Raw genomic sequence first — 14,026 nt, forward strand, 5'->3', positions numbered from 1 at the left:
CTGCTAAAGGTGACTGTCCTGTCCAAGTAACAAACCCCTTCCCCCCCTTCAGACAGAATCCCCTCTAAAAGACACTCTCGGAAACAGTACTTAACAGAAACAGATGTTTTATTATGAACCGCACATGAAAAGGGGGGGGAGGAAACTTGGACGGGGGCTTGTGTGAGATGGGTAGGAAAGGACTTTTCAAACTTTGTGGAACGAGAGCCTTCTATTGCTGCAGCAGTCTGCAGGGGCTGACTGAAAGTTTTAACGGCCCTTGCCGCCCCTCCTTCTTTGGACTTTTGGTGAGGGGGGTGTGGGACTTGGTGGCGGGGGAGGGCGGTTAGAGATAGACAGCAGCAGGGCTCTGTCCTCCTGCCTCCGGTCTTGCAGAACATCCACTAGGCGCCGGAGCGTCTCCGTTTGCTCCCTCATTAGTCCAAGCAGGGTTTGAGTAGCCTGCTGGTCCTCCTGGCGCCACCTCTCCTCCCGTTCCATGACTGCTCGGTGCATTTGTGACAAGTTCTCCCTCCACTGTGTCGTCTGGGCTGCCTGCTCTCGTGAGCAGTCCATAAGTTCATAAAACATGTCCTCACGCGTCGTCTTCTTCCTTCTCCTAATCTGCGCTAGCCTCTGGGAGTGTGATGCCAGGCTGGGTTGGGAGACAGTCGCAGATGTGTCTGTGGGAATGGGAAAAAGGGAGTGAATTCCTGAGACAGATAAATGAAGTTGCTAACAAAGAACATAGTCTTTCTCTGTGAACAACACCATGCACTGCACTTTTCACATGCGCACTTAGGACAAGGTCGAATTTTCGGCCCTCGCCTTCAGTGCCTGGGGTCTTGCAGTTGCGATCAGAGAAGCGTGGCAGGACACCTCTACTTTTGTTGCAGGAAAACATGGTAAGCCGTAGACTTGTGGCAGCTTAAAAATTTAATAGTAGCACTGGGCTCCTTTCGCACTGAAAGCAAGGCCACTCTCTGCTGGCAGCAATCAGGGAAGCATGAGCTCTGCCCCTGTCCCACCACCTCGCGGCTGTCCCAGGGAAAGATCCCTGTATGCTGCCCCTCTGCCGCCTCCACCGCGTGGCTGTAAAGCAGTCCCAATACTAACATTCCCCTCCCTAATTTAAAGCAGGGCGTCATGTGCGACATAACGCTAATGAGGATCTCGGAGAGCGAGAGGGGACGGATGCTTCGGGAGAGCATGCAGAGGCTAGGGCCGTATGCCGCCATGCTCTGCCGTGCCATGATCCCGGACTACTTAATAGACTCATGGCGTGGGAACGTGTGTTACCACGGTGGACCGAACAAGATCGCCCTGCCACGGAACCTGATGCGCATGCTTGAGCGGTACCTCCAGGAGAGCTATGCTGAGCTATCCCAGGAGGACTCTCTGTCAATTCCCGGGCATATTGACCGTCTTTTCGTTTAACTGCACTAGAAGGGACTACAGAGTGGAGCGTCCTGTGGTGGACTAATCATGAAAATCCGGACATTATTTGATTTTTTTATACATAGTTGGGACTAAATAGTTGACTAAGCCAAAGAAATCATGAACACCCAATTGCTGATATAGTTAATATTCCTGTTTTGTTATAAATAAAAGTTTCTATGTTTAAATGAGTGAATGAAAAGCCCATTCTTAACAATATAAATATTCCAGTTATGTTAAAATTAAATGTTTAGATGTTTAAAGCACTCACTGCTTGATCCTTCCCCTGATTCGGTGTCCGGGGTAACGGCTGTGGACGGTTGGTAGGGGATCTCGGTAAGGGTGATGAAGAGCTCCTGGCTGTTGGGGAAATCAGCGGTGCAAGCGCTGTCGACTGCCTCGTCCTCCTCATCTCCTTCCTCATCTTCCCCGTCCGCTAACATTTCCGACGAGGAACCGGCCGTGGACAATATCCCATCCTCAGAGTCCACGGTCAGTGGTGGGGTAGTGGTGGCGGCCGCACCTAGGATGGAATGCAGTGCCTCGTAGAAACGTGATGTGTGGGGCTGGGATCCGGAGCGTCGGTTTGCCTCTTTGGTTTTTTGGTAGCCTTGTCTCAGCTACTTGATTTTCACGCGGCACTGCGTTGCATCCCGGCTGTATCCTCTCTCTGCCATGGCTTTAGAGATCTTCTCGTAGATCTTTGCATTCCTTCTTTTGGAGCGCAGCTCTGAAAGCACGGACTCATCGCCCCACACAGCGATGAGATCCAAGACTTCCCGATCAGTCCATGCTGGGGCCCTCTTTCTATTAGATTGCACGGCCATCTCTGCTGGAGAGCTCTGCATCGTTGCCAGTGCTGCTGAGCTCTCCACGCTGTCCAAACAGAAAATGAGATTCAAACTGCCCAGACAGGAAAAGGAATTCAAATTTTCCCGGGGCTTTTCCTGTGTGGCTGGTCAGAGCATCCGAGCTCGAAGTGCTGTCCAGAGCGTCAACAGAGTGGTGCACTGTGGGATAGCTCCCGGAGCTATTACCGTCGATTTCCATCCACACCTAGCCTAATTCGATATTGCCATTTCGAATTTAGCGCTACTCCTCTCGTTTTCGAGGAGTACAGAAGTCGAATTTAAGAGAGCTCTATGTCGAACTAAATAGCTTCGTGGTGTGGACGGGTGCAGGGTTAATTCGATGTAACGGCGCTAAATTCGACATAAACTCCTAGTGTAGACCAGACCTAACAAATTTATTTGAGCATAAGCTTTCGTGGGCTACAGCCCACTTCTTCAGATTAACTTAAACTTCTTGTTTAAAACTTCTTGTTTTTAAACTTCTTGTTTAAAACTCTTGGTCAGTTGGAAACATGATGGGTAGAGTTCATCACAGATGTAACTCCACTGGAATTAATAGTGTTACACCAAAGATGTATTTGGCCCTTGGTGATGTGTGTATATATACACACACACACAATTAGGTATCAGGATCTTCTGAAGAAATATCAAATGGCAAAGAAGCAAATAACTCAGTAGGTATTACACTCTGATCTCTGAACAAATTTTTTTTGCGTGTGTTAATCTTATGTTTTTTGAGGGAGAAGAGGATAGTTTTAGATATTCTTCTTTTGCCTCCTCACTTCTTCACCAAAACTTCAATGACTCGCTATATTTTAACATCCATTTTAGCATTTCACTAAGTTTGCAAGTTATTTAAGAAAATTATTTTAACAATTAATGGAGTTATTATTATAATACTTAGTACTTACACAGTGTGTTTCATTTTCAAGTCACTGTTCAAACCTGATTTCCTTACTCTCATCAACCAGGGACCTGCATGGTTGACGCTCCCATACTCCACAGGAGCAGAGCTTTTCAGAGCAACTTCATAGGACATAACTGATCTTCACTTACTCAGCTTGATAAGGCACTTTATAAGTTGACAGATTCCAAAAAATAGGATGCCAGCTTCTTTTAGAATTGTGTCGTACTGTGATACTAGCAGGGTAAGGGCAGACATCTGATTGGTCATAGCCACACATCGGGCAGTTGCACATATTATATGCATGTATTTGTGCATGCACAGTTTTGAAATCTGTGCCTGTGTTTTAACAATGTAAGAGGTGAGCAAATGTGTCTGATTTAAATGGTGTTAATGTTTCTGTGTATTAAATCATATGGATATAATTGGACCTGCGACTGACAGTATACTATAAAGCAAGACTTCAAGTGTGTGATAGTTCCAAAACTGACTTTAATTTGACTTTTCATCATTTAAAAAAAATTATCAAAATGTGCTGGCATAAGTTATTTTCTTGGGTTGGTTTACCTGCTGCTATAATTCAACTGTAGGCTGACACATCACTGAGGAAGCAAACAGGTTCCTGTTCTGCCCATCATAGGCATGACTCTCACTGATGTTAATGGGAATTATTTGTATGTGTTTAAAGGAGAATCTATCCCACAGGTTCCTCTGAGTCACCGGCTGTCTCCCTTGTGAGCTTGCATCAGGCTAGCTTTCAAGAGTTCTTTGATAAATTAAAACTCACTGTTTGAATGTCCAAAGCAGTTTCAGGTTAGTAAGCATTTCTCTACCACAGACTTGCAGGAGAGAATCTGAAGTAAGAGGAAGAGGCGACACTATAATTGATTAACTAAAAGATACTTATGGGCCTGATCTTGTCCTGAAGGCATTGGGAGTTTGGAGTCTTCAAGGACTGCAGATTCAGACCCTCCAACAACTATTTACTCTCCGTTTGTTTAAGAACTAAAAGCCTGTTCTATCCTGTAGATGCCCTTACCAGTGACATAAACACCATAAAATATGAAAACAAGAAGCCAATGGTGACCCCCTCAAAATATGGCAGAAGACTCATTAAACCTTTCAGCACAGGAAATGGGAGAAGAAAATAATCCCTTAAGTATTACTCTTCAAACAGCTTCAAAAGCCTCCATAAATTAAAAATATAAAATTAATAAAAACCAAAAGATCCTTCTCCAAAAGCCTCCATTAAAAAAAGAGCCCTCCAGATCAAAAGACTCAGGCTGTTTTGGATCAAAGGGGAAGCAAGTTCCTAAGCTGATCTCATTCAATGTGCCCTACTAGCTATCCTCTCTCCTTTCATCCTGAGGTGGCTTCCCCTGGAGCACCTCTGTTGATCTCAGTTGTTGCAGTATGGCATGAGGAGAGAGGAGGTCTTTCAAGTAGTCAAGCCCTAGGTTTATAAGTGATACCAAAATCTCAAATTCTATTCTACCTACATATTTTTTTCAAGAACGTAATAATTATTTCATTAATTTTGTTGTTTGGTTTACGGCCATGAACCTTAAGGACAGGATGAAGTGATGTAGCCTAGCCATCAGCCATGGAAAAACCAAACTATGTTTTGTTGATCACATGGATAAAAACTGTGCTTTGTTGAAATGGATAAAATAGACAGCTCTGTGCTTCTCTAGGTCCCACTGAAATAACCACTGAGAAGTAGCTATTTAGTATTTGAGTGCAGCTAGTTCAAAAATTTGGGCCCAAGGGGGACTTTCTTTTGGTATGTGTGTAGCAGACAGGAAGTATATATTCATTGGGCCACTTTCATGCCATTTCATTCTATACATCTTGACTATCCTAAAACATTCAAACTGTTTGTTTTGGAAATGTTGGTTTCAATACTATAAAGCATCTACTTCTTAACCTGAAAATTCATTCAGTTTGGGAGCCAGAGCCAGGAGATTTTGTGGTCTACAGGAATAAAAATGGGGTTGGAAGTCAAGAACTCTGCAGCTATAATTTCATCTTTGCCTGTGGTTTGCTGTGTGATCTTAGTTTTTACATTTGTAAAATAGGATTGTTAACACCTATCTTCCAGGATGGTAGTGAGGATTAACTAGTTAATATTTGTAGAGAAGGGTGCACACAAAATGTGCATACTATTACAGTTGTGCATGCAAATGGTCCAAGTGGTCATTTGCATGCACAATTTCCATGATTCTGGCCAAGACACGTTAATTGTTCACAGCCTTTTCTGAAAGGGTCATAAACTATGAAATAAACTCTAAATATTTTTATTCCTAGTCTGGTTTGTCTTTGCATTGGGCATTAATACAAACATTGGGCATTCAGGATCTGTGGGCTCTAAGGTTTTGTTTTTGAATATCTGCTCTAGATATTTTGAACCAGTAAAATAAAAAGCAAAAAACATACTCACCAGCAAACCTCAAAATACCTCACAGCAAACCTAGAATGTGAATTTGTTAAAAGCTTGTGTTTCTGTTTGTTTGTTTTTAAAATGTCTGATAGCAGTTCTGGCAACTGTGACTGGAAGGGAATATATTATATATACGTATGTCTGAGCCTGGAGGTTGCTGTCAGTAATCCTCTACTCCTTTCTTTTCCCAGGCTATAGTACTTTCTAAAATTATATCCTTAAAATGCAAAATAGCACAATCTGACTCTCCCACTGAAGTGAAATACTCTGTTGAACAGAGCTCCATACTGTGATGTATTTCTTTGTCCAAGCCAATTAGGCTATAGGTAGCTGCTGCTTTAGCATTGACTTAAAAGGAAGCAGAATTACTTCAATGCTGAGTGCATTTGAAAATCTTACCCTTAGATTTTAGTGAATTTTAGAAACCCAGGTGTAGTAGTCACTACTACTACTAATCTTATTTAAGGGAATAAAGCCATTAGACCAGGGGTCGGCAACTTTCGGCACGCGGCTCGCCAGGGTAAGCACCCTAGCGGGCTGGGGCAGTTTATTTACCTGCTGACGCAGCAGATTCGGCTGATCATGGCCCCCACTTGCCGCGGTTCACCGTCCTGGGCCAATGGGGGCGGCGGGAAGCGGCGCGGGCCGAGGGATGTGCTGGCCGCGGCTTCCCGCTGCCCCCATTGGTCCGGGATGGCGGACCGCGGCCAGTGGGGGCCGCGATCGGCCGAACCTGCCGCGTCAGCAGGTAAATAAACTGGCCCGGCCTGCTAGGGTGCTTACCCTGGCGAGCCGCGTGCCGAACGTTGCCGACCCCTGCATTAGACTATCCACTCCATCTCCCCGCCAAAGCAGGATTGTTTCCTACAAGCCACTTTGCACTGGGAAAGAGATGACAATTTCATTTGTATATTAAAAAAACATTTTCTCCATATATTACATGTTAATCCATACTGTAGCACTCCTGTTTTGCTGTTGGGCATCAGGTAAGTAGAAAGGGTCTTTAGCATCAGATTGTGCAGTGGTTGTATAAAGCTGATAAATGTCTTTTGGGAAGTAAGTTGTGAACTCAAACTTCCAGGGACGAAGGGAGAGTGCTGATCTACTTCTCCATTTGGCACTCTGATAATAAGATTCCTCATAAATGTTGCTTGTCATCATTGTTGTGGAGATATCCTGAATTCTATTCAGTTCTGTTCACAATGTCTGACCATCCTGTGTCATACAATAAATAGAGTTTTATACCGTTTAATTAGAAGCTTTGTAAAATTGTCATTAAAATTTACCAGTCCAAGCACAAAGTCTGCTTGTCCATCCTTTTACCCGGATTACTGATGATGAAAAATTAATGACTTATTTTGAACTAAGCCCGATTTGGCCATGCTTATCCTTCCCATCTTCCTCTTCTTTTTAAAGTAATTGGAGTTGCTAATTGTGGAGAGATAAAGAGGCATATTATTTTTCTGTAAACATTTTAATGCTTGGCTGAAATAGTTTTTGTAAATGGTGCCTGTCAAGGACTTTAAAACCATTTGATCCATATTTTGATCTATTCTGGATGATGTAACAAATCTCTGTCCTGAGGATAAAACTGCGAGGCTGGGAGGAAGAAAAAAGAGGTAGAACACTAAGAGCTGATTTGTGTATCAGTTTAGAGTCTGAAATCCAGGAGACAATTTAAAATGTAATAATAATAATAATCCTGGGCAGGTGGACACAGATTTAATGGCACCTATTGTATTTTTTCTTAAAAGTGAAACTTCTCTTTTGTCCACATGCTGTGGCACTAAGGAAACTGTTCCTCTTCAAAGCTAATAGTGGAGCATAACTGAGACTTCTTTGGATCTCTCAGATGTTAACATTGTTATTCCAGATTTCCAATAACATTTTAGATCCTGTGCCGCTGTTGCTTCATTAACGTCCAGAAAAGACCATGATATCATAATTAAATAATCATTTGTAAGGTGCTCTTTAAATGATATCTTCATATTAAATGCTATATTTCAGCACTTTCCAGTATGTAATTAGTCTACAGGTATACACGCCTTGTAGTAAGAGAAGCAGATTGAGCTCAAACAGGCTTCTCATGGCAGTTTGTGCTCGTCCTGGGAAACATAAGGAACAGAATGAGACATTTTTATTATGGTGTTCCATTCCTGGAACTAGAGTCAGTGTTCTGTCAGGACTTCTGTTATAAATCCATATTATCTGGGATTATAGCTTTGCAAATTTGTGTGTGTGTATAATATAGATAGATCTGGTGCCAAGGCTTGACATTTGGACAAATCCTGAGTGTGGACATGTGGACTAATCCAAATCCTGAGTGTTAAAGTTTGTAAAAGATTTATATGTAATATTTTCAACATGTCTTTCCTAGGGTGGTAAGTGAACTTAGTCCTGAAGAAAGGTGCTAGGTTGGCAGTTGGAACTGAAGTCCTCTGTTTATCCAGAGAACTTGTCCGGCACAGGCAGTAGCAATATGAGCTTCCCTGACATGTCCTGCCAATCTTCCTGAATCCTGCCCTGCCTCAGCTCTTTCATCAAGGGGTAACAAGGCAACTGAGTCTTGATAGCTGTTCAGTCTTTGGCCTCTCTGAGACTGTCATCCGGGCTGCTAATTAAGGTGCATGATGGGCATGGTATAGATACAGCTATGGTGGTTTTTGATGGGAGCTCCTGTCCTCTAGGAACCAGATTGAGATTTCTTGTATGTCACTCAACAACCTGCGGATGATAATGACTCTTGATCACTATAGGCCTCTTCTGGATCAAAGCTGGTGACAGAGAAACGAAAGACTTGTTATCTCATTGCACATCTCCTGAGTTCTCCGGCTGTTGAGGTTGCTCCATAAGTTTCATGTTCTAAGAACAGTGAGACGTTGTTCTTTCCATGCTATGCAGTACCGGAGGAATAAACGGCTACAAGCTATTCTGCATTTTGACCCATTTTTGACAGAATGTAGGCGTTGTCTATGTGAGAGAGAACCCAGCCCATTGTCTGTTACACCAATTAAACCAAAAGGAAAGGGATGTATTTTGGGTTGGGCCACTTGCAAGTTCTTCAAGAACTACTACAGGTTTCTTTCTACTTTTCCTTTTTCATCCCTAGTAATCAGTTCATCTCATACCATCCCCTGATAAGCAGAGGTACAGTCTCTTCCTCCTATGTATACAGCCACTGAGTACGCCTCTGTTTCTGATGAGGGAATGAGGAAAAGAGTAAGTGTCTTTCTCCCTCCTTCTCCTATGTAAACCCTTGATTTTTTTGCCACAGGAAGTCCCATAACCCTGCCTCCCTTATTCATTCAGACTGGAGTGGGTGCACTAGATTTTTTTGTTCTTTAGAATGGAAGCATCCTAACAGGTTGGTGGCTGCAAAGCGGGTAGGAATAACTAGTCAAACCACATTTCCCTGGCATCTTCCTTGGGGAAATTGCACTGAAGGAGGATTTTTGAGGATGGGCAACTCTAGCCAGGAGAGGCTCTTTTTCATTGGATTTGGACAGGTGCAAAATTTCAAGCAATAGGCTTGTACTACCTGTTATCAGATGTTACGGTGAGTAGTTGCACTTTGTCGTGACTTTTCTCTCTGAGCCTGTCAGCTTAATATGAGAATTGTGCTATATTCATTCATACTTAACATGTTGATAGGCCAGAGGCTAAGAACATACAACAAAATAGGTTTGTTTTTCCTTTGTTAACCTTTTCTTATTTATTTAAATGATTGTTGCTTTAGTTTTGGCTTCATTTTACCAGGATGTGGCCAACCTGCTCTACCACTAACTGTATTCAGGCCTTGTCTCTTTCAAAGGTGTGATGAAAATAGTCCTTTTAGTATACAACTCTGTGCTGCATGAAACACACTAGAGCTGTGTTCTTATCAGGAGTTTTGGGAATAGTTTTGGAGACAGATAAAAGGTGGAGAGAAATAACATGGTCTATTAATTTAGTACGGTATTCACCATGGTTGTTATGGTCGCTGACTTCCCCCCCCCCCCCTTAAAGCCTCACAAGTATAACCTGAGATCTCTTGCGTATTGTCAGACTGCTTAAACAAGAATCCTTTTGAGTGTTTTTTTATTAGACTGATAGATGAAATATGTATTCTTTCATACCATCTCAGCATGCATTCACTGGTGATTTTGGCAGGCAGCTGGAGGCTGTAAATATTCCATCTGAACACATGCGTGCCTGGTCTTTCGTTTAGAGTTATTGTACATCATAGTCTGGGGGATTGAGTTTGGGGACTTAGGAACAAACTCCTGAACTCTAATCCCAGCTCTGTGAATGATTCTCAATACATTCTTGGGCAAGTCATTTATCCTTTCTTTCTCAGTTTTCCCATTTGTAAATTAGAGATAATGCTTACCTAACTTACAGGGATATCTGTCTGAAACCTTATTAGCTATAGTTTGTCCATTACTCTGGAAATCTAAAGCTCTGTAGAAGTGATGTATACTTTTTATTGTTACAACACTTTAAAAGGTTTGGATCTTTTTAAACAGTGGTTTTCACAGGCAAAGCTACATGTTCGTTAGATGTAGAGCTTCTCAAACCAGAGGCTATGGGCAAGGCTCGCTTTGGAAGGGGAAAAAATGGTAACAAATGGAGATTTTTAAAAAAATAAGAAGAAATTGCCTTACAACAAAGGGACGCTTTTAGCTCTAGAGCTGCTGTTAAATAATCAAGCAAGACTGTTCAAAACACTAATGTCTAGAACAAATGCAGGGAATAGGGTTACAGGAAGAATTGTCTTATGGTTACATAAGAAGAACAGGAGTTAGAAGACAGTCCTTTTGTTTCTGAATATGCTACTCATTTCCCCATCTGTAAAATGGGGGCAGTAATAATTACCCAGCTTTGTCAAGCACTTCGGGAATCTGGATAGAAGGCACTACAATGTGTTATTGAGATAAACAGGATGAAGCTCAAGTTAATTTACAGGGTCAAGTGCTTTGGAGGAAATCTAATGTCAGAGCAGACTGAAATGGCCGTGTTGATTCTGAATTCCCATCCTGGCCAAGCACTAGGGCCCAGTTAGCTCAACAAGAAGCTAGATCATCAACAGCCTTCTTTTAACCATATGCATGCACATTATATGTAGTGTTACCATATATGGTGAAAGGGTTGTTGCCAAGTTGGATACATGAAAAATAGGTCTACTTTAGCAAACAGCTGGTAATTAACATGTTTTTGTGTTTCAGAGATGAACGGAATCAGTCAATCATTGTAAGTGGGGAATCTGGAGCAGGAAAGACTGTCTCTGCTAAGTATGCCATGAGATACTTTGCCACTGTAAGTGGTTCTGCCAGTGAAGCTAATGTTGAAGAGAAAGTACTGGCTTCCAACCCTATCATGGAGGTAAGAGAGCGGATGCACTATCTTATCCTATATGCTTACTTCTGCTGCTACTATTGGTAGCTACTACAAACACTCAGTGAATAGAAATGCAATTGATTTTTTAAGGCATTCAAACATTGGATTGAAGATAAAATTTATAAGGATTGCCATAATATCATGTCTTCTCTCTCTTTCCCAGAAAGGGCTCTAAATTGAGATGTCTTTTTGTGCACTGTTCAGGAGGAGGTGGGGAAGAAAGAGGATGTGACAAATTCAGTACAGCAAAGTAGCTATATAACACTGATTTTTCAGACCACTAGCCAAATGAATGCGGAGGAAGTGTGTGTGGGGGCGGGGGGAGATACGTAAAATCCACAGAAGGTTTAACACCCATATTTTTTTCCATAGAATCTTTAAATGATGCCCTTCAAATGTAATATATTGTTATATTCTATTCCATTTTGCTTTACTGGGAAAAGTTTTGGTGTATAGCGCAAAAGTTCAGTTTTATGGAATATAACTCTTATTGGGAAGACAGAGTGAAAAACATCTATCTATACCTGCATGAAACACTGGTTCTTGTGATGCTAAAATATAATAGAAAAAAATTCACTTTGCAATATTGAGATCTTGTTATAATGTTGAGGATAATCCCCTTCCTGAACCAGTGCCCCACTAGCTAACTAGGCTGGACTTCAACCCCATGTTCTTTTGGCCCAGAGGCAAGAGTGCTGACAATATATTGTGAGACAAATATGGAATTTCCCTATTGCTGCAGGATAACTGTTCTACAGCCAGACGTGAGGACAACTTGAAAAACAAGATCTCATGATCTAGCAGAAACAGTTCTTAATGATCATCCTCTCTGTGTTCCCATTTAGCTGTACTACAGTACTTCTTTTGCTGGCAAAATTGTCCTGTAGTTTCAAATTATAGCTGAAGTATTGGTCAGTAAAGGAACTACAGTGAAACAAGGGGAAAAAACAAATATCAGGGGAATTCCTTAAGATAAATAACTCTGCAGAAAACATGTGTACATGACCTGTATGCCTTAAGAAAGTGGAACTCCATGCTAGAGCAATTGATGACTCAGTGGATACTTAGTATCCATGTGGTATAGAGTGAAGATATTGAAGTAGTAAGTGTTTTTCAAGCTAATATGATTTCTCATAGGCTCACGGTTAAAATATGTGAAATTACGGAAAAATCACTAACTCTGATGCAAATGATGCCACCTTTTTTCTTTTTCCAGTATTTTTTTAAAATAAACTTTTTTTTATTCCTTCTTTCCTCCTTGCTCAAGCACTTCTTGACTCCCCAAAAGCACAGATGGCGCTATAACTGCCCTAGCACAAGTGTGGCACATGTGATTTTGATGTATTCTCTCATAAGGTAATTCTGCCTGGTTTGCAGTGCTGTGTGGCATTTCAAAGCAAAGTCTTGTGGCTTAATACCCCTGGGGATACCAACTGCACTCTGTTCCAATTGATTGCTGTTCTTATAATGACTTAAAGAACACAGATTTGCTCTGGGAGTTTTATAATCTGCCTTGACTGAGTCACTCGCTGAGGTAGAAATGGAAATGCATTTTGAAATAGAACAGGAAGGAATTAGCCCAGGCTTAATCATTCATGGAGAATGAGAATAATTTTAACCAGTTTCATGCCTCTGGTGCATGTGTGTGTTTGTACCATATTGGCAACCTTACTTCAAAGGGTTGAACTATAGGCTAACACAGTCCAGGATCTAACCCAATAATGTTTGGGGTTTCATGAATCTAGGGGAGTAGCGCATGCGGGAAGGGAGCCAACCATGAAGGGGAGTAAGAAATGGCAGCAGAAGTCGGAGACCTCTTGTCGTTTTCACTGTTTGCATTCTGTTTACACAATTTAGACTGAAATATGAAGAAATTACTAGTGGGTCACCTGAGGTATTTTGCTATTTTACTTGGGTTAAAATCTTAAACCAAGCAATCCTCCTCCAAAAAATAAAATAAAAATATCAAACTGACCACTAATTAAGTGTGTGATTTAATTTCCAAAGCAAGGAAATTTAAAGTGAAGACTAAAAATATGAGACTCCATCTTTAATTATTGTATCTAAAAATAAAAATTACAGTGCTTTGTTTTTGCCTTTGTAATCTGTAAAGGATAGTGTCAAACCTGTGCAGACTGAAATTTGACTTACTTTTAAAACTATTACAGTTGAGTGGAGGATGTCCTCTAGACTACAGGCAACTTCTGAGTTTTTAAATCTATTAGGCCATAGCTGGGAATGTGGTTGGTTGGTTGGTTTGTTTTTGTTTTTGTTTTTGAAAAATCTGCAGTTGCGTTTAAGTAGGATACAGAGTAGCAAAAACAGCATTTTGAATTCTGCAGTTGCAGAACTGGCAAAAAAAATTAATTCCTAATTGTAGGGTTACCATACGTCCGGTTTTTCCCGGACATGTCCGGCTTTTCGGCAATCAAACCCCCGTCCGGGGGGAATTGCCGAAAAGCCAAACATGTCCGGGAAAATGCCAGCCGGGCACTTCCTCTCCCGCGGCTGCTCTGCTCCGCTCCTCCCCTCTCAGACTTTAAGAGCCGAGCTGCCCGAGCCAGCGCTACCGGCTTCGGGCAGCCCCCCCCTTGCCTCCGGACCCCGAGCCGCCGGAGCAGAGCAGCTGGAGCCAGGTAGGAGAAGTGCCTGGCCAGCGGCTCGGGGTCCGGAGGCAGGGGGGGCTGCCCGAAGCCGGTAGCGCTGGCTCGGGCAGCTCGGCTCTTAAAGTCTGAGAGGGGAAGAGCGGAGCAGCTCAGCTGGAGCCCGGGAAGGGAAGTGCCCGGCCGGTGGCTCCGGGTCTGGAGGCAGGGGGGGCTGCCCGAAGCCGGTAGCACTCGGGCAGCCCGGCTCTTAAACAGAGCCGAAGAGTCAGCGGAGGAGCAGAGCCTCCAGCCGCGGCTGCTCTGCTCCTCCCCGACTCTTCGGCTCTGTTTAAGAGCCGAGCTGCCCGAGCGCTATGGGCTTCAGGCAGCCCCCATGCCTCCGGACCCTGCGCCGCCGGGCGGGCACTTCCCCGCCCGGGCTCCGGCGGCGCAG

At 42.8% G+C, this 14,026-nt stretch overlaps 1 protein-coding gene across 4 annotated transcripts in view; it reads left to right on the top strand.

Annotated features, from left to right (window-relative positions):
* Positions 1-14,026, top strand: part of MYO5A (myosin VA) — a 105,151-nt gene that overhangs the window by 15,669 nt on the left and 75,456 nt on the right. For all 4 annotated transcript variants that reach the window (XM_065412371.1, XM_065412373.1, XM_065412374.1 and 1 more), the window contains exon 2: positions 10,816-10,972. In XM_065412371.1, coding sequence (XP_065268443.1) covers positions 10,816-10,972 — 157 coding nt within the window. The remainder of the gene's footprint in view (positions 1-10,815; positions 10,973-14,026) is intronic.

This window comes from Emys orbicularis, chromosome 10 (genome assembly GCF_028017835.1).
Source record: "Emys orbicularis isolate rEmyOrb1 chromosome 10, rEmyOrb1.hap1, whole genome shotgun sequence".
NCBI classification, from domain to species: domain Eukaryota; kingdom Metazoa; phylum Chordata; order Testudines; family Emydidae; genus Emys; species Emys orbicularis.